At 29.0% G+C, this 19,134-nt stretch overlaps 2 protein-coding genes across 3 annotated transcripts; both read left to right on the forward strand.

Annotated features, from left to right (window-relative positions):
• Nucleotides 1–483: 483 nt before the first annotated feature.
• LOC101216092 (AT-hook motif nuclear-localized protein 9) lies at nucleotides 484–5,308 on the forward strand. Of its 2 annotated transcripts, none has more exons than XM_031886829.1 (6): nucleotides 484–938; nucleotides 1,239–1,306; nucleotides 1,446–1,577; nucleotides 1,735–1,884; nucleotides 2,963–2,998; nucleotides 3,942–5,308. In XM_031886829.1, exons 1-6 carry the CDS (start codon nucleotides 641–643, stop codon nucleotides 3,990–3,992), a joined length of 735 nt encoding a protein of 244 aa, XP_031742689.1. In that variant the 5' UTR covers nucleotides 484–640; the 3' UTR covers nucleotides 3,993–5,308. The 2 variants fall into 2 exon arrangements, with proteins under 2 accessions (XP_031742689.1, XP_004145829.2); XM_004145781.2 differs by lacking the exon at nucleotides 3,942–5,308 and adding an exon at nucleotides 3,681–3,904 and having other exon boundaries at nucleotides 493–938.
• Nucleotides 5,309–12,559: 7,251 nt separating this feature from the next.
• On the forward strand, nucleotides 12,560–19,134 carry LOC101203892 (glucomannan 4-beta-mannosyltransferase 2). Its single transcript, XM_004145731.3, has 9 exons — nucleotides 12,560–13,306; nucleotides 13,400–13,498; nucleotides 13,745–13,997; nucleotides 16,202–16,312; nucleotides 16,994–17,130; nucleotides 17,264–17,377; nucleotides 17,568–17,767; nucleotides 17,859–18,074; nucleotides 18,243–19,134. Exons 1-9 carry the CDS (start codon nucleotides 12,980–12,982, stop codon nucleotides 18,403–18,405), a joined length of 1,620 nt encoding a protein of 539 aa, XP_004145779.1. The 5' UTR covers nucleotides 12,560–12,979; the 3' UTR covers nucleotides 18,406–19,134.

Raw genomic sequence — 19,134 nt, forward strand, 5'->3', positions numbered from 1 at the left:
TTGCACTGTATGTCACTAAGAACAACTAATCGATACAAAAGACGCGTAATGGTTATAATGTTCTCACGCATTCGTTTTGAAGTATGAAGAATCAAAGAACTGTGAAGTAGAGTTGAATGTCCAAGCAATTGCCACATAAAAACATATACTTGAACGTGAAGGGAGCCAAAACACTCGATCCTTCTTTAACAAAAAGTAATTAACAAACCAATATGAACTCCTAAAAGCCATCATTTGTAGTATATATATTATATATTATTTATTAATCTAAATAAATAAACAAATAAAAGAGATTGAATTGGTTGAAAATAAATTAGAATTTGAAATATACTGGAAATAAAAATAGAAATAAAAACAATTTAAGAGATAAAAATTAAAAAAAGAATTTGAAAAACTTAAAAAGAAAAAACAAAATACATTTTCTATAAAATTGAATCAGGCAGAGAAAAAAGAAAATTGAAAACCTACCAATTATTATTTTTGCAAATTTGAACTTTGTTTTTTTTCCCTATTTGAACGTTCTTCATTAGTATTAAAAACCTACCAATTAAAGACAAATGAATTTGAAAAAATTCCCAAGTTTCAAAACAGAGCATTACTCTGCTAACTGATAAGCAATTCATTCTTCAACTTCTTTTCCATGGAGCCTCAAGATCGCATAAACTTCACGGTGAAACATGAATCGACGGATAGTTATAACATGGAGGACGGCGAACAAAGCTCGATCGGTGATAGAGTAATCGACAAGGAAGATCGGCTTGGTGAATCGACCGGCGGGAGGACAACTACGATGAAAAAGAGAAAAGAAAGGTCGACAAAAAACGACACCATCGACGGCAAAAATCCATCGTCGTCCGCCGATTCACAGACCATACCTAATCGGCCCCCTCTCGGCCACCCCCCTGGTTTTGGTAAATTGCAGGTTCTCGCATCGTTAGGTACGCTAGCTAGCTAGGGTTTTGTTTTCAATTCCCCGTCGATCGGTTTATTTTTTTTTCTTTCCGTCGCTCGCCGCCGCCGTGAAAATAACCGTCGGTTTCTTTTCTTTAATTTCTCTCTCACACCATTTTCGTTTTTCTTTTCATTTCTTTCCATTCTTTCTTTAATTTTATTATTATTTCTTTTTCTAAAACTTAAACTTAAAAAATTTATAATCAAAATATTTGTTTAGAAAAACAAAAAAACCTATTTTAAAAAAAAATTGTTACGTGAACTATTATAACTCATTTCTTTTAAAGGTGGTTATGCATGGGACACATTCAGCCGGGATTTTACCCCTCACATTATTCTCGTTGCACCGGGAGAGGTAAATGTATAACCCACTATTTATAATTATTTGATGTTAATTAATTTTTACTAAACTTGGTTAGAAAGTTATTAATGGATTATATATATATATATATATATATATATATATATTATATATAATTTTAAATGTGTGACAGAATATTGTGAATAGAATATCAAACTTCTCGGTCCCACGGAGTCGAACAGTTTGCATAATTTCTGCGGTTGGTTTAGTTTCCTCTATTATTATCCATGATCCTAATTCTGTTGCCTCAACATTGAAATTCGAGGTTGGTCTTCTCTTCTTACTTAATTACTTAGTTACATGTCAATTTATTTTTTCGCTGAAACATTTTACTCTTTATTTTGGTTATTGCTCCTTTTTCAAATCTATATTTTATTGAGAGTACAATTAGTCATTCATATATAACATGTGTATTATTATAGGGTACGTTTGAGATATTACAACTGTCAGGATGGTCACATGAAGGAGATGATATAAGATTGATGACCATTTCATTTTCTAAACTTGACGGCCGCAACCAAGTCTTTGGTGGTGCCGTTGCCTCTTCACTCATAGCAGCCACTCCGGTTCAGGTATGATACAAAATTCATATTCTACTTTATGTTTTCAATAACATTTCATTTATCAAACACGTGTTTAACAAATAGTTTGAAATTTGTTTATTGAAAATCACAAAAATTCAATATGAATTAGGTATTTTGAAAGCATATTCTTGTTTTATTTTTCCTTTTACAAAGTATTGAGTTTTAAATTTTAATATGCACACATATTAAAGAGAATAGAGATACAAAAAAATGTTTAAAAATATAAAACCTAGATTATAAACTAAATTTACCTTTTCAAAATTATATAACAATTATTGTGTATTGTATTATAGTGGATAAAAGATTACACAATAATAATTATATGAATTTTTAAAAACTATAAATGGCATTTATAAATAAATTAATAATAGTTTATTATCAATTAAATAACTTAAAAACTTGAATTAAAAAGATATTATCAAATACACTTGAAGAATAAAGTTTCTAAATATGCTACTAAACACTCGTCTAAGAAATCGTAAAATATAACTTTATTTTCATTGAATCTTTATTCGTAATCTTTTTAGATCTATTCGAGGAAATAGTAACAAATAAAATTAGATATTTCTTTCAAATAATTTCCAATAGTACTTTTAAATATTAATTATTTCCTCCTAATTTAAAAAAGACTATTCTTTCAAGTAGGCAGTTCCAAATACCAAAATATAATATAAACTTTAGGAATATTGAAATGTATTTTTAATTAGATAAAACATCTACATATATATATATATATATGATCTGTCCACTCTTGTTTGATTTGATTTGGTATCTGTGTTACTTGATGCTTATTTTTATATACTATATAATGATACTAATCATTACATGTTTGCTGGCTAGTTTTAGATTTGAAAATAATTAATACAATTTCTTTATAAAAAAATTGTTGAGATCTTTAAGCATTATTATTCTCTCCTACTTGTCCCTTAATTATTCTTTAAATAAGTTTATACACACACATATAACTAATATGATGTAAAATTTTACCTATCCCTAGAAGTTATCTTTTTGCCCAATTGATTGAAATTAGGATGATAGTGTGTAATGAGTTCTAGTGTGTTAACAGATAATCATGGGAAGTTTCATCCAGAAAGTGTGGGAGGTATTGTAATTTATTTTTCTATGTTGAAAATTTTAATTTACAAGTCTAAATTTAATTCAATTTAGTCTCATCCTATTTTTTTTTTTTTTTAATTTGTGAAAACCTTTAACAATAAGGAAGGTTTTGAAAATGTAGGAACCAAATTCAACTGAAAAAAAAAGAAAAAATTGACAAATTATTTATCCTACAAATATTTTTGTCAAAGGTTCTATTTTCTATTTTTACGATTTCTCTATTCTTTTATCATAATATCTAATATTAGGTTTGAATATTATTTAAAAACTATAGTTATTCCAGCTCTTTGTTTGCTTAATTATTTTAATTTGAAATTTAGATAATAAGAGATTAGCTAACTTAGTAAATATTTAGAGAGATTTGTTATTCAAATCTTTCTACTATAATTGTATTAGAAAAAATATAAAATATAGTAACCGAAATGTAAACCCTATAATAAATATTTTGAAGAATAAATTGAATTTTTTGGAAATTTATAGACAAAATGGAACAAAAAAGACTAAAGAAAATGACAATAATAAAAGAAAGTATTTAAAACGATATAATTTTGTAACTACTAAACGGCACCGTTTCCTTTTCAAGTTCTTTTACCACAAAACTTCTTGAATATTATTAGAATGTAAAAACTCTGTTGGTGACTTTGTAATGGAACTTTGCCCATTTCTAGACAAAGGATCTAATCTAATCAATAACCGCCGAAGCCATACCTCCACGCTCTTGGGCTTTTGGACCGATCCGTTCAACTGGGCTTTACTTAATTTGGGCCTTTTCCTTGTGTTGAATTTATTCAGTAAAACCACATTTTGGACTCTAATAAACTTTACTATAATTGTAACTCTTTAAAAATATTTTTAATGTCATTATTTTGAATTTTTGAATTCAATTGTTATATTTGTAACTATCTTGTTTATTTACTATTTTGATAAAGAAACAAATAAAGGAAGAAAGAAAGAAAAAGCAAAAATCGGAATGGAGTTGAAGTTTGTCTATAGAAAAATCGAAGGGTGAGACGAAAGTACAGGAAAAAATGACATGCAGAAGAAGAGGGAAGAGCATTTACTTTACGTAAATGGTAAGAAAACTTTAAGCAAATTCCCTTTTTCTTTTTTCTTTTTATATTATTAATATTATTATAGTCAATCCAACAAAAAACTATAAAATCAGCCAAAAAAGAGAGAGAGAGAGAAAATCCAATTAAAAAGGCATGAAAAGCGGTGAAGAATTGTCATATTTTGACCTCAAGAATAAACGACGTAGGAAGTGTTATTGATTGAAATCTTTTGTATTTTTGTGCCTATCAAAAATTGCGCCGAGACCGAAGAGAAAAATGAATATCCAATTTTAATTTGGATTATGTTGGACTTTTGCCAAACCAACCTTAACCAAATTTAAATTATACTAAAATAAATCTAAATATTTAGATGCATTTTGAACATCAAATTGTTCAATTAGTGACAAATTTAGTATTTTTAACTTTTTTTTTTCATTTAAGATAATTACCCTTTAAAAGAAGGACAAGAAAAAAAAAGAGAGTTAAAAAAGACAAAATTAAAAGAAGAAGAAGAATAAATGGGGTTTGGTTAAGAATTAGAATGGCAGAATTTAAAAGAGGGTAAGAAACAAACAACTCCTCCTTCTTTCTTTTCTTTAACCAAAAAAGAGAGAATAAAAGAAGAAGAAGGAAAAAGGATGATTTTGGAATATGCTGATTTGTGTTGTAGTTTTCTTTCCATTTCTATTTCTACCCCCTCATTTATTTTGTACTATTGTTCCTTAATTTATTACATGCACACAACATAAATTAACAAACCAAAACTGACAAAGAGATGACTAGGGAAATTTAAATAAATATCTTACAATATAAACTCCATCTTGGGGATTTTTTCCTTAGCAGAAAAAAAATAATGACAATAATGTAGGGCCCTAAGTGACCTCAAAATGGTGGCATAGATCAATATTCTTTTTTAATTAGCAGCCCATAAGTTATTTTTCTAATATGATGACAACCCCATCTAGCCATCCATCCAAATCCAATAGGCTAATTGACTAACGCCAATGGTCTCTAAAGTCCAACTCCCTTCCTTTACCCTTACCGATTGAATTTGTAATTTACGTCTAACATTCATCTCAGTAACAAAACCTCAGTTCATCAAACTCAAAACATGTTATAATTCGTCCACTCTCTCTCTCTCTCTCTGTGGCCTCACATGAGTTGTAATAGAAGACAGAAAATGAGTTAGGGGATCACTATCAAAAATGTCCTCTTATGATCAAATGCAATTATTTTTATTTCTTTTTTCTTTCTAAAAAATAAATTTTGGTATAACAATATATAATAAAATATTGAAGAACCGACAGTAGTTGGCTTAAATAAATTCGTGTATTTAAAAAGAAAAAGAAAAAGAAATAGAGCCATCACAAATTTTCACCAATTAAAATCCAACTTCTCTTTCACAATAAGAAATTAAAGACCATACTTTCTTTAGAATTATTAAATACAACTTTCACATCACATGTTTTCTCTCACAAACACACATAATTAATATTATATAATTGCCTATGTATTATTATTATTATTATTGTTAACATTTTTAAATTTAAAAAAATCAAAATAATGTACTTCATTTAATTACATTTTTATTATGGTTTTTTCACATGAAAATATCAATCACATTCTAGAAATCTAAAACTTATATATATATATATATATAAAATCAATTATGTCAAGCTCCTAAAATTAGCGAATCTAATTATAAATGATGATCACATAGCCAATTTTTCATTTAGGTCAAATTTTATGTGCTTTGTTTTTAACAAAAAAATTCAAAATTTAATATTTTAAAAAGTCAAAATAAAATCACATTGAATATTTCTTATTTTAATTTCTTTTAATCACCCACTAGGTCTTTAATTTAACAAACATGGCTCAAATGAGAATTCAAATATAACCCATTGAATAAACTACATTTAGTTGGAATTAAAAAAATAATTACATCATGATTAAATAACATTGGAATATATATATATATCCCGAACTATAATTTTATGAGAAAATTATTGTAATTAATTAAGTTTAGCTTAATATTAAAATGTGATTAACGTGTGATGGGAAAAAGTAAATGATAAGTAATTAATTTGAAAAACATATAAGTAGTTTGGAGTACAAGAAACATAAAGAATATGTCTGGATTATAATATATATATATAATAATAATAATAATAAAATTTAAAGATAAAAATAATTAAATTTCCAAATCTGTTGATTATTAAATAATTGCCAGCTGTGCATTTATTATGAGTGAGTTAGAATCTTCGCTCCTTTTTGCCACATCAACCTTGTGGTTGAAGCAGATAATTTCTTAATCACGAGAGAACCACTTTCACTTTTTACTATTTCATTTCAGACTCTTTCTTCTTTTTTACTTCCTTTGTATTTTATAGATATAACCTATGGTTTTCATTCATCTTTTGTGACATAATAATTATGGACCATGGTGTGGAAGATCAAAGGGATACAGTAGCAAAAGGTAGTTAACAACTAGAATATAGTATGATGACATGATTGTTACGGTTTCTTCTGATTATAATTTTTTAAATGATTTTATTGTTCGAGTTGGATGGTGGATTTGTGGCTGAAAATGTGGTAATTGTTTAATGTCTCTGTTTGAAGAACATAAAAGTTTGGTGGTTGTCGAAACACTTTGGATGTGAGATTTTTTTTTTTGTTTAATTAGAGGTATGATATGGATTACAAAACCTATGGTAGAATAGGTCGGGTCGTTGTCAAGGATTCTAAGATAGAGTTGTGAGATAAAAGGAGTTTTGATAATAATTTTTTTATTAATTAAGAGAGAATCTTAAGTTCATTTTTGTACATATCTATGATTTTTGCATAATTTAGATATTGCTAAAATTAGTTAAATGAAAGTTTCATATTTGTAAATTAAATTACCATTCTTCCAATCCAAATGTTTCTTATAACTTTTTAGTACATTTACTATTTGTCCAAAAAAAAAATAAGGGAATGTCAATTAAGAATATATATATATATATATATAACTCTTTTATTTTAAAAAATAAACTCACTTTTAATAATTATATATAAAATAAACTCACTTTTAATAATTATATATATTGAATTTTTTTTCTAGAAAACAATAAGCTCACTTTCATACTATACCCACTAAAGTTTCGTTTTAATATTTACTTTCATCAATTTGACTCTAAATTATATGAACGACTAAAAAAAGAGTATATAAAAAATGAAAAAAAAAAATTAATTAAGTTACTTCATTTGTGTATTGGTGAAGACATTCATAACATAGAATTAGTTAGGGTTAAAGTTGTGTACTTTCACAAACTTCACAAGTATGATTAATTTTTGAAAGAAAAAGAAAAAAAAAAGAAAAGAAAAATAGAATAACTTTAGCTCATCTTTCAAAAGAACAACTTCACTTTATATTCTTTTGTAAAAAAGTATAATAAAAGAGGAGAAAAAATTATTTTAACGTCTATCTTGCACATTATAATTTTTGTAAACTCTCTAATCTCAGTTCATCCTATTACTAAAACAATTAGCTAAATTTGTAAAGTTTAAATTAAAAACTAAATTCATCTTAAACTCATCAACAACAAACTAGTCAAGGTAAGTAACATTTACACAAATATATATCAATCATCCTCCAATACCTCCTTGTGTGATAACTAATTTTATATCATCAACTAAAATGTTACAAGTTCAAGAAGACGGATCCTAATAAAAAAAATAGAATTTGGGGTTAGTTAGGTTGTAAGAATATGTGTACAAAATATAAAAAAGAAAGAAAGGGAATGAATGATTAAGAGTGATGAGGGAAAGAGAAAGAGAAAGAGAAAGTAAAAGTTGTGTTTATGAAGTTGGAAAAGCTATCTTTCATCAATAGTGATAGGGAGTTTACAAATTTACAAAGTGGTGTGTAAGCCTTGTGTGTGTATGTGTGTGTCGGTTACCCCTAAAACTCTCGCACACAGCTCATTTTTGCTACTAACCGACATTTCTCTTAACCTTCCATTTTACCTCTCCAACCCCATAATTCATTCCTATATCTTTCTATTATTAATTCCATTCATTAATATCTTTTACTAAATTAAAAAAAAAAAACAATCCAGATCTAAAAGTATAAATCTCCAAATTAATAGAATATATTAAAAATGAAGTGTTGGAATGCCTATCAAACTATAGGTAACAAAAATGAAATTCTAAAACGTAAAATTAATGAGAAATAGAGTTTAATTAAATAAAATAAATGTTCAATCCAAACAATATATTTTAATTTCATTACCGATGTTTCAAACACCCTGAAGTTTAGGAATTAAATAAAAATTTAACAACAAAATACACTTCTTTATTGTTTTATAATCAATATTATAATTACATCCTTTCGTCATTGTACTTATAAATACTATTCTACTGTCATTTTTTTTTTCATCTGAAATTTAATTTCTTATATATAATTCTTCCCATGAAAGCTATATCTGAGTCTCATATTTAGCCTATGATTTGAGAAGTTGAAAGTTTCAAAAGTTGTTGGGACCAAAAAAAATTGAAAAATGAATAAGTTTAGGGATAAAGACTTTATTTGATAAAAAGAAAAAAAACTATATACATATATACATATATATATATATATATATATAGTGTTTGGTCACTTGTCTATGTCCTACTATACTTTACAAATTTGTCCTCAAATTTAGTTACTTATATGTATACTTCAGCTTTTATCCTAATATTACATATCATACACACCACTTGTATTTTATTACACTAGTAATTAAAATTGAAGTATTAAAAAACTAAAGTCTTGGTTGACAAAAGATGTATTTTGTGTAGTGATTAATTTAAAATAAAGTTTATAGTATGTGTGATATGTTTGAAGGAAGAAAGATGTATATAATGGTGGGGGAGAAAAGGAGGAATGAAAAAAGTGGTTGTGGCGTGTAAGGTTGGAGGTTAACACAAGGCTCAATGCTACAAATTTCAAAAACAATTCCCCAAAAATCTTGCCTTAACATATGCTCTCTTTCTCCACCTAAAAGACACACAAATATATAATACAAACATACAAATTATATTTGACCCCTTTCTTTTCCACTTAATTTCCCCAACCTTCCTTTTTTCATTTGTTAAATGTTACTTTAATTGAAATTTTGACTCATCTATGTCAATTGATTTGCACTTTTGTGTCCTATTAAGTCATCAATCAAAATATTAATCCCTCCATGATTTTAGTGATCAATGTATTTGTTTCTTTTTATTATTTGAAATGAGATTGGTATTAGATTTTTATTCCTACTTTTTATGTTTTTGTAAACAATGTTTTGGCATCTTTTATTTGGATGTGAATTGATATTTTATTTGTTGAAGATTGTTCAAGGTAAGATATTAAGTGTATGGAGTGAGTTTGAGTTGAAATGGTACATTAAAATAGCATAGAGGAGCTAGCGTGTGTCCCAAAATAAAATTGTTAGTGTTTTGAAGTTCGAGCTAATTAGTTGAGTTGGTATTACATACCAATTTGAATGATACATATTGAACTAAGGTTAGATGGGTATCCTACAACTTTGAGGGTCATAAATGTCATTGACATCTCTATTGTCGCATGAAACCCTGAACATATGTTAGAACCACCCCAAAAGGAGATGACGAGTAATCTCTAAAGGATAGGTATGATTTTTTTTTTTTTCGTTTCTTGCTTAGACGAATTAACGAATCTAAATATTAATTCAAACATCAAATTCCAGTAGCGTTGACATTACACTACTGTGAGATTTTTTACTCGAGTCAACAACTCGTTCAAGATTGATCCTAGTCCAAAGGTCAAGAACACTAGGCGTTAATTTCTTAATAAACAATAAACTTGTTATATTCTTTTTAATCCTAAAATGTTTATTTAACATTTAATTTTGAATTGCGTGTTTTTATATATTTTTAAAAACATCTATCAATATTTTCATCAACCGTTCGATAAAAATGAAACTTTGACCATTTAACTATCAATAACGATATTTTAATACATGTATTTTAAATTTTAATTAACCATTTTTATCTATAAAAGTCGATTCAAATTATTCATTTTTACGTGAAAGGTAGATTTTCATTTTTCATAAAATTGCATTATAACAATGATTAAGAAAAACAATGTGGATGGGAAAATCACATTCTCGACTTTGTAAGATTTTGTGGGAAAAAAATAAACACTTTTGGACTATGAATAGAATGGGATTCTTTGAGATTTTTGTCATTTCCATATTTGACTTTATTTTGATAAAATGTCTTTAAAAGCCACAAATCATGAAATTAATTTTTGTCATTTCAAAAAGGAATTAGGAGATTTAAATAAACCTTATAAAAAGAGAAAACACACCCAATTTTTACCATATAACAAATAATTAAAATAATGCACTTTCAAATATGACTATCTATTATGGTTTTTAGTATATCATACTTTAATAAATATATTCCCTCATAGTACAATTTGAATCTCTCTTTTTTTCTTCCCTAAATGTAACAAAAACTTTCCAAATTTGCAAACCTACCTTGAATTATAAAAGTAATTTAGAAATATTTTGGTTTATTGTATTGTAATTGAAAATGTCAATAAAATAAATAAAGTCAAAATAAAAAAAGGAGAAAAATTAATTTATAACCAAAATGAATAAGTTAATTTCACATATTAGTCTAAAAGGAATTAGAATTATAAAAGTAATTTAGTGGAATTAAAGACAAAGCCGACGGCCAACTTAATTAATTAATAAACATAAAACAATTAATTAAGGTTATAAATAGACATATTAATAATTGCTTCTAACAACAACAACCCATAATTAAATATTATATATTCCCAAATCACATTTTTCTTTTCTCTTATTTTACAAGATTTTTTTTTCTTTTTCACAAAATTTAATTAAACCCACACCCACTGATTCCCTTCAACAAATGTATTTGAAAAGTTAATCATTTATGTCTTCTTTTTCATAATCTTTTTTCTTTAAAGGGAATTTAATAAATAACCGAATTAACCTAAAATCAGAAATGTAAATTCAAAAAGATTTTTTTTCTTCTTTCTTTTTGGGTTTGATGTTTTAAAACGGTAATTTTTCTATTAATATTAACTAATTACGATAATTTTCTTTTATATTAATTAATTACATTTCCTTTTCCTTAAGTAAATGCTTTTTTTTCTTTCCTATTATATTAACGTTAATTTGTCTTTGGTTACTTAATGCCATTTTTTTTCTTCAAAGTACGGTTTGAAAATATTTTCTTTCTCTCTCTCTCTTTTTTGGGTTAAATCAGCCTATAATTGAATAATTATGTATTATTGGTATTGTTATTTTATAACAAATTGTTTCTAATAATGAAAATAATTTAAAATTTAATTAAATTTTAGTAAATTTTAAAAGTTTTGGAAGTTTGACATTAGTAGGACGTTTTGAATTACTTGGTGTAACAAAATGTCATGTAATAATTAAGGGGTCGTTGAGGTAAAAACTATAACAACTATATATTTTGTTACGGTAAATAATATTTGAAGTCCAAAATTAGCTATTGAAAATATTATTTTAAGATTTTTTTTTACGGTATTTACTATTTGTTATCGGTTTACGCATTAAATATACATTATAACAAACACATTCCTTGATCCAACATATCGAGTAAAAGTGTAAACTTTTGACTTTGATCATATTAGGAAGTATTTTTCTTGTTGAATTATATTAGAATGTTCGTTTTTTTTAAGTAATTAGAAAAACTAACAATAAGTAAAGGGGTTAATAGTCGAAAAGAGCCCGACCATAAGTAAAAAGAATTGGAATTTATTAAATAATAGAAAATGAAATTTAGGACGAGTCATTACATAATAACATATTAATTTTCATAAAAAGATCACGATAGGAACAAAATTATTGCTAGCCAATGTTCTTCAATAACTACATCGTTACAAACTGAATTAAGAGGGAACATTTTAATAAATCAACCTTACAATTCTTATGGACCGCAATAATTAGTTACGAAGGGAATAACAAAGCTTCTACCAATAACACAAATATAACTATCTTCAATAACTGGAAAGTACATTGTCATTAATCGAAGTTTACTAACGCGAACTAAGTTGTTACTTACACATATCTTCGAGGAGAAAATGGGTTTTTTTTGTAACATGTTTTAAAACCCCACTAATTTATTAAGTGTCATTAAATTGATTTAGTTGTATGATTGAACATATCAATCTCTCTAAACATTAAGTCATGAATAACAATTTTGATTGTTCCTTTTTGTTTCTTTTTCTAGGGTTTTGGGCAGCTAGTTGTTGGGACACAAAAGAACATAGAAGTAAAATTTAGGGTGAAGGAAGAAAAAAGTATGGTTGTTTTTGCTTTAAAAGTATAGAGCAGGTAATGAAAATGGAAGCAGCCAACCAAACACAAAACTAAGTAAATTAATAGTAAAATTAAAGACCCAATTATGATCTCTTCTTAACTATATATACACCCATTTCTCCCTCTCATTAATCACACATACTCTTTCTCTTTCTCTCTCTCTCTGCTCCACTGCCTTTGCTACTGTTATCCTCTTCTTCAATTTCCTCTTCAAAATTCACTTTTAGTAGCAGAGGCAGAGCTCAATCCATTGGGAGAGAGAAGAGATCAAAGGCATTTTTCATTCAGAAATTTATAGTTGAAAGGAGATTGAGATCTGAGTTGTAACTTGCGTTTTTTTCTCTTCTGGGTTTCCATATTTTCATGGATTTTGTGATAATTGCTTCCCAATTACAGATTTAAACCGCACCCACATTACCATTTTTTTGTTTTGTGTTGTTTCTGTTGAAAATCCCAAAGAACTCATCGATCTATTGGGATTTCCTTCTTCTTTTTCTTCTTCATTCAACTGTCTCTCTGTAATTCGCCGCTCTGTTTCAGAGAGAGGCTATGGCTGAAACTACACAGATTCTGTTACCGGAGTCATTTCAAGGAGGAAGAGGTGATTTCACTGAACAAATTTGGTTGATATGGGAGCTAATCAAAGCGCCATTGATAGTTCCTGTGTTGAGATTAATGGTTTATATCTCATTGGCAATGTCTCTGATGCTTTTCTTTGAAAGGCTTTATATGGGAATTGTTATCATTCTGGTTAAGCTCTTTTGGAAGAAACCTGAGAAACGATATAAATATGAACCTATTCAGGACGATTTGGAATTGGGAAGCTCAAATTTCCCCCATGTTCTCATTCAAATCCCAATGTTTAACGAAAGAGAGGTCCTCATTTTGATTTTTAACCTCCCCTGTTTTCTGTTTGGATCGTACATTTTTCACAGAGTTATGAAATCTCTAACACTCTGTTTGTTACAGGTTTACAAGATCTCCATTGGAGCTGCTTGTGGACTTTCATGGCCGGCCGACCGCCTTGTTATTCAAGTTCTTGACGATTCAACCGACCCTGTCATTAAGGTACTCTGAAACTACCATCACAAACTTTCTGCGAGATATGGGTTTTTCAGATTCTCGATTTTTCATTTTCTTTCTCGAGTCGTTTTCCAATCTCGTGACTCTCTTAACTTTTTTCAACCCATCGTTTTCAATCCAAAAGCCCCTCCAAATCCCGAATTCCTGATTTCATAACACGAAACCCACACGATCCTTATCGAATGGAGTTGAATCCGAATCTATTTACCAACACATTTTTCTTTTTTGCAGCAAATGGTTGAACAAGAATGCCTAAGATGGGCAAGTAAAGGAATCAACATAACGTATCAAATCAGAGAAACCAGAGGAGGATACAAAGCCGGAGCTCTGAAAGAAGGGCTTAAACGAAGCTATGTTAAACACTGTGAATATGTCGCGATTTTCGACGCGGATTTCCGGCCGGAGCCGGATTATCTCCGCCGTGCGATTCCGTTCTTGGTGAATAATCCCGATATTGCCCTTGTTCAAGCTCGGTGGAGATTCGGTAAGTTACTGTTTGTTGTTTAGTTTTCAAGCGTTTTCTTCTTTTCTTTCTTACAGTGAATTCGATAATGCTCTTTGATTCTTTGAAGTTTAGCTGTGCGTATTTGTTTGTTGGTGGAAAATTAATTAGCGCTGATTAATTCTATTTAAGGGCTTGATTAATTGTTTTGATGTAATTTCCTAGAGTGTCGGTGGTCTAATAAGAGTAGTCTTTTAAAAAAACAGTAAATGAATAAATAAATAAATAAACAAACAAATTTTTTCTTTTTTTTTTTGGGGATTTATTTATTTATGGGAATTTTTTTCCTTTTTTTTTTTTAAAAAAAAGAAATTGTTTTTGGTGGGTTTTCCCTTTCTTTTTTTCCTTTTGTTTTCGTGTATTAATTCACTCTTATCGTCGGCGGGGGGAAAGATTGGATGAAGGAGGGGTCCACAGTGACACACATACACACACAAAAAAAAAAAAAAGAAAAGAAAAGAAAAGAAGGAAGCATCAATCACGGAGTGGGCCCCAGCGTCTGCCAACATGATCGAGACACATGTTCTACAGAAGCCTCATCACGGGCTGCGGCCCCCATCCCCCCCCCCCCCCCAAAAGATTTCGATCATTTAAATAAAAAATAAATCAACCCAAATATTTATCATTATTAATAACCGACGACTCAACATCTTCTTTTTCTTTTATACATATTTATTTACACACATCACTTTACGTAATTATTTCCATTTTTCTTCAAAGAAAATACAAAAACACTGATTCCTGTACTTTCATATGTGATTGACCTTAGATTGTATAATATTAAATAGGTAGTCTCAATTTAGGATCTTGGGTCCTGAAGTTATTTAACAAATTCATTTTATTTTCGTGGTTAATTTTCAAGAATTAGAGTACATGTTTTGATACAAATTGAAAGTACAAACAGAAATGATGAGATACTTTCTAAACTTTAAAATTTATTAGATATAATTTGCGTGTGTTTGAATATATGTATATATATATATATATATATATTGATATTGGGTTGATACTTCACTTTATTTATTTAATAAAAAATAATTTCTGATAGATTTATAAAATAGTATAATGTAATATGATGGGTTTAGTTGGTGAAAGTTTGGACCAATTTTGTTTGGTTTCTAATGCCGCATTAATGGACCTGGAGGAAAGGACCATAATGTCCTCAAGGAGGGGTATTAATTAGCTTTCTCAAATTATAATTTTAATTATTTATTAATAATTAATAAACACTGAGCCCTATTTAATTATTTAATTATTTAATTTTCGGCTACGCAATTATTGGTGGCAACGTAAATAGCCTTCTGCGGATAGTCAACATCCTGTCCCCTAACTCTGGCAGATAATTTCCAGTATTGTCCGGGGTAAAACTGTCGTTTCACCTCTTGAATTCTTTCTCTCTTTTTTTTTTTCATTTTCCTCTCCCTCTCCGTAAAGTTCGGGGTCCGATGCCTAAGGACGTGGAGAAAGGGGTAATTTTGTCATTTAGAAAAAAGTTGCCTCCACTCTCCACGTGCCTTTTCTTCAATATATTCTTTTTTAAAAACATAAATAAAAGTCTTTTTACATAATATACATATACATATATATATATATATATATATATATATATTTCGGTATTTAAAGTGATTCGTACAATGAGCAGCGCCTTATTGGTAGGCCTCGTTATTGCTACCGACACTACTGAAGTTTGTCTTGCTCTGGATGACGTGGCACATTCTTTGCAGTGATCACGTTAGGGGTAAAACAGGAACTCTGTGATTAAAAACTTTTCTCAATTAATTAACTAATCAAAAGTTGCCAACTCATTCCTCACATGAAACTTCCTCCATGTGGGTCCATACCTGATTATTTGTTACATATCCACGTGGCCTACTTTTTTTTCTTTTTCTTTTTCTTTTCTTTTGGTTTTTGCACTAGCTAATGCATACAAAATTATACATGAGTAGTAATAAATCTATTATTACATGAATACATTGACTTTACTGTAGCACTCGTTGTTGTATCCATAATTATTCTTCATAGGTACTTGTTGATTTGAGTTGGGAAAGTCATTTTCATAATTTCAAAAATTCCCCACCCCACAATTATTTTTTTTTCAACTTTGGAAAAAGGGTTTCAAGTAAAATCATTTTTTTATTACAACATTTCATTGATTGATTGATTTTTTTTTTTTTTTTTTGGAACAGTGAATGCAGATGAGTGTTTGTTGACAAGAATGCAAGAGATGTCTTTGGATTACCATTTTACAGTGGAACAAGAAGTTGGTTCTGCTACTCATGCCTTCTTTGGCTTCAATGGTATGCTACATTATACTCCATGATTGTGTTTACATTATTATATTAACTCATTCTCTAATCAACTACTTAACTTAGTCTCTGTTTTTTATTTAATTTTTTCCCCTAAAACTGCTAAAACTAATTTGAAATTTGCAAATCATGGCTATTTATCTTTACAAAGAAGCATATTTTGGTAATGGGTCTCCACCATTTTATACAAAGATCATCATTAATCTTCGTCATCACTTAAAAGGAATGAATATTGTTTGAACTTGTGCCCAGCCATTCACTTTTTGTTTCTTAGCTTTAAATGCCCCATTGGGATTATATAAAAGTGATTGGATTAAGTATAGATCTATATCCGTAAATGTATCAAATCACTTCTTTCAATTTAAACTTTGATTCATATTGTTCATTACATACGTTTACTCTAATGGTTCATTTTGTAACATTCACATTTGAAGAAACTCACTTACATTTCGATTGTAGGAAGAAAATGTAAGAGTTCAATAGACTTTAATTATTATAATTTTTCTAAAAATATTTGGTAAGACGAAATCTTGAAGAAATTTTTTTCATACATTTACAGAAATTTGGGTTATAAATTGGTACAAATATTAGTTTAGAGGTCTAAATCCATGTTTGCCTGTTATTTTTCCATAGACAAAAAAGTAATACATGTGAATGTGACAAATGGTGTAGGAACTGCTGGTGTATGGAGAATTGCTGCTATTAATGAGGCAGGTGGATGGAAAGACAGGACCACAGTGGAAGACATGGACCTTGCTGTTAGAGCTAGTCTTAGAGGCTGGAAATTTGTCTACTTAGGTGACCTGCAGGTAAGAATACATAATTAGCCATCTACATCTATACTTAGTAATATGCTAAAAAACCAAAATGTTGTTGTGCTGTTTCTTGTCCACTGTCTTTGTCTGATTAGCTCACTAAACCATGAATTTCTTGCCCTGCCAGGTAAAAAGTGAGCTTCCTAGTACTTTCAAAGCCTTCCGTTTCCAGCAGCATCGTTGGTCTTGTGGCCCTGCCAATCTTTTCCGCAAAATGGTTATGGAAATTGTCAGAAACAAGGTCTCATTTCAACCTCTATTTTAATGAATAAGTCAAATAGTTTCTTGTTTTTTATCGTTGTTCATTTGCTTTAAATCATCACTAAATTCAAAAGCTTAAATGGAAAAAGTAAAATGATTAGTTATAGTTATAACACTTTGAAAAGTAAAATGATTTTTTTAACCCCATGTTTTTTTTCTTCTTGTTGCAGAAAGTTAGATTCTGGAAGAAAGTTTATGTGATTTATAGTTTCTTCTTTGTGAGGAAGATCATTGCCCATATGGTTACTTTCTTCTTTTACTGCGTTGTTCTTCCTCTCACCATTTTGGTTCCTGAAGTTTATGTACCAATTTGGGGAGCTGTTTACATTCCTTCGATTATTACCATTTTGAACTCAGTAGGAACTCCAAGGTTTGTTCTTTTTTTTACTGTCCCAATTATTTATGTTAATTTACAAACAAAACCCAAAATTCATCTTTCTCTTGTGCTACGGTAAATCCAGGTCAATTCACCTTCTGTTCTACTGGATCCTTTTCGAAAATGTCATGTCGTTGCACCGTACGAAAGCAACATTGATCGGTCTATTGGAAGCCGGTCGAGCCAACGAATGGGTTGTCACTGAAAAACTTGGAGATGCTCTCAAAAACAAGGCAGCTGCTGATAAGAAAGCAGGTGGCAAAATACCTAAAGTAAGGTTGAGATGCAAATTTGGAGACAGGTAAAAAGATTAAAAAAAAAATGCAATGTAACTGAAAGTTCTGTTTGAGATCTTTTAAGAGTGTTACTTTTAGGTGAAAGTACTTTTACTTTTTCAAAAGTCATATCATGACTTCTGTGCAGATGGACGAACTAATTGATTTTGCTATTTATTTGATATGATAAGCAGAATCAACACATTGGAGCTTGGATTTGCAGCATTCTTGTTCTTATGTGGCTGCTATGACTTTGTTCATGGGAAGAACAATTACTTTATTTACCTTTTCCTTCAGACATTCAGCTTTCTGATCACTGGAATTGGATATGTTGGAACCATCATCCCAAGCTCTTGAAAAGTGAAGATCATTTCTATTTGTTTGATGCCCCTTTGTTGGCTACAAAAGTTTATATATATATATTATATATAAATGTATGAAACGAAAAAAAAGCAAAAAAAAAAAAAAAAAAAAGTATGCATGTGGGGTTCTGAGTTCTTTTAAGATGCAACTAATAATTAGTAAAGTTGATAATGTTCTACAGAAGAGGAGTAGCCTGCCGCCTAACTTAGAAGAAAAGGGGGTTTTTTATTTTCAGAAAAAGGCCTGAGAGGCATCAGAAATTGCAAGAAAAGTCAGCTACTTTGGAAAAATTACACAAATCAGTCCCAATGAAGAAGAAGAAGAAACAGAGAGGTTAGGATTTGAAGAGGAAAAAGAGGAATTGCTTATGGGTATTTTCGTCATTTAGATTGTTTTCTTTTCTAAATTGTGAAATACTTTTTTGTCATTTTATGGGGTTGGTCCATTTGTTACTTTTTTTTTTCCTTAGCTTTGTGGGGGAATAAAGCACATGGATTATAGGGTGAACTTGTTGTAATAACACTTGTTTACCATTTCAACTTCTTTTTCTTTTTTTCTTTTTTTCAGGATAAATTTGTTAGGGCATTGCATTTTCTTGGGAGAAAAATTAATTTTCTTTTTTTATTTTCAATTTTTTTCTATTGATTGTTAGCATTATGTAAGAATATTCATGTTTGGAAGTTGGATAGTTTTCTTATTTATGCTAAAATTATATTTCCTCCA

This window comes from Cucumis sativus, chromosome 6, assembly GCF_000004075.3.
Source record: "Cucumis sativus cultivar 9930 chromosome 6, Cucumber_9930_V3, whole genome shotgun sequence".
Taxonomy (NCBI): Eukaryota; Viridiplantae; Streptophyta; class Magnoliopsida; order Cucurbitales; family Cucurbitaceae; genus Cucumis; species Cucumis sativus.

Excerpts from the sequence above, each read along its gene's own strand:
- LOC101216092 (XM_031886829.1), top strand. The coding sequence starts at position 641 with ATGGAGCCTCAAGATCGCATAAACTTCACGGTGAAACATGAATCGACG. Across the intron at positions 1,885-2,962 it reads TAGCAGCCACTCCGGTTCAG|ATAATCATGGGAAGTTTCAT; the intron begins GTATGATACAAA and ends GTGTGTTAACAG. Across the intron at positions 2,999-3,941 it reads TCATCCAGAAAGTGTGGGAG|AAACAAATAAAGGAAGAAAG; the intron begins GTATTGTAATTT and ends ATTTTGATAAAG.
- LOC101203892 (XM_004145731.3), top strand. The coding sequence starts at position 12,980 with ATGGCTGAAACTACACAGATTCTGTTACCGGAGTCATTTCAAGGAGGA. Across the intron at positions 13,998-16,201 it reads TCAAGCTCGGTGGAGATTCG|TGAATGCAGATGAGTGTTTG; the intron begins GTAAGTTACTGT and ends TTTTTGGAACAG. Across the intron at positions 17,768-17,858 it reads AACTCAGTAGGAACTCCAAG|GTCAATTCACCTTCTGTTCT; the intron begins GTTTGTTCTTTT and ends CGGTAAATCCAG.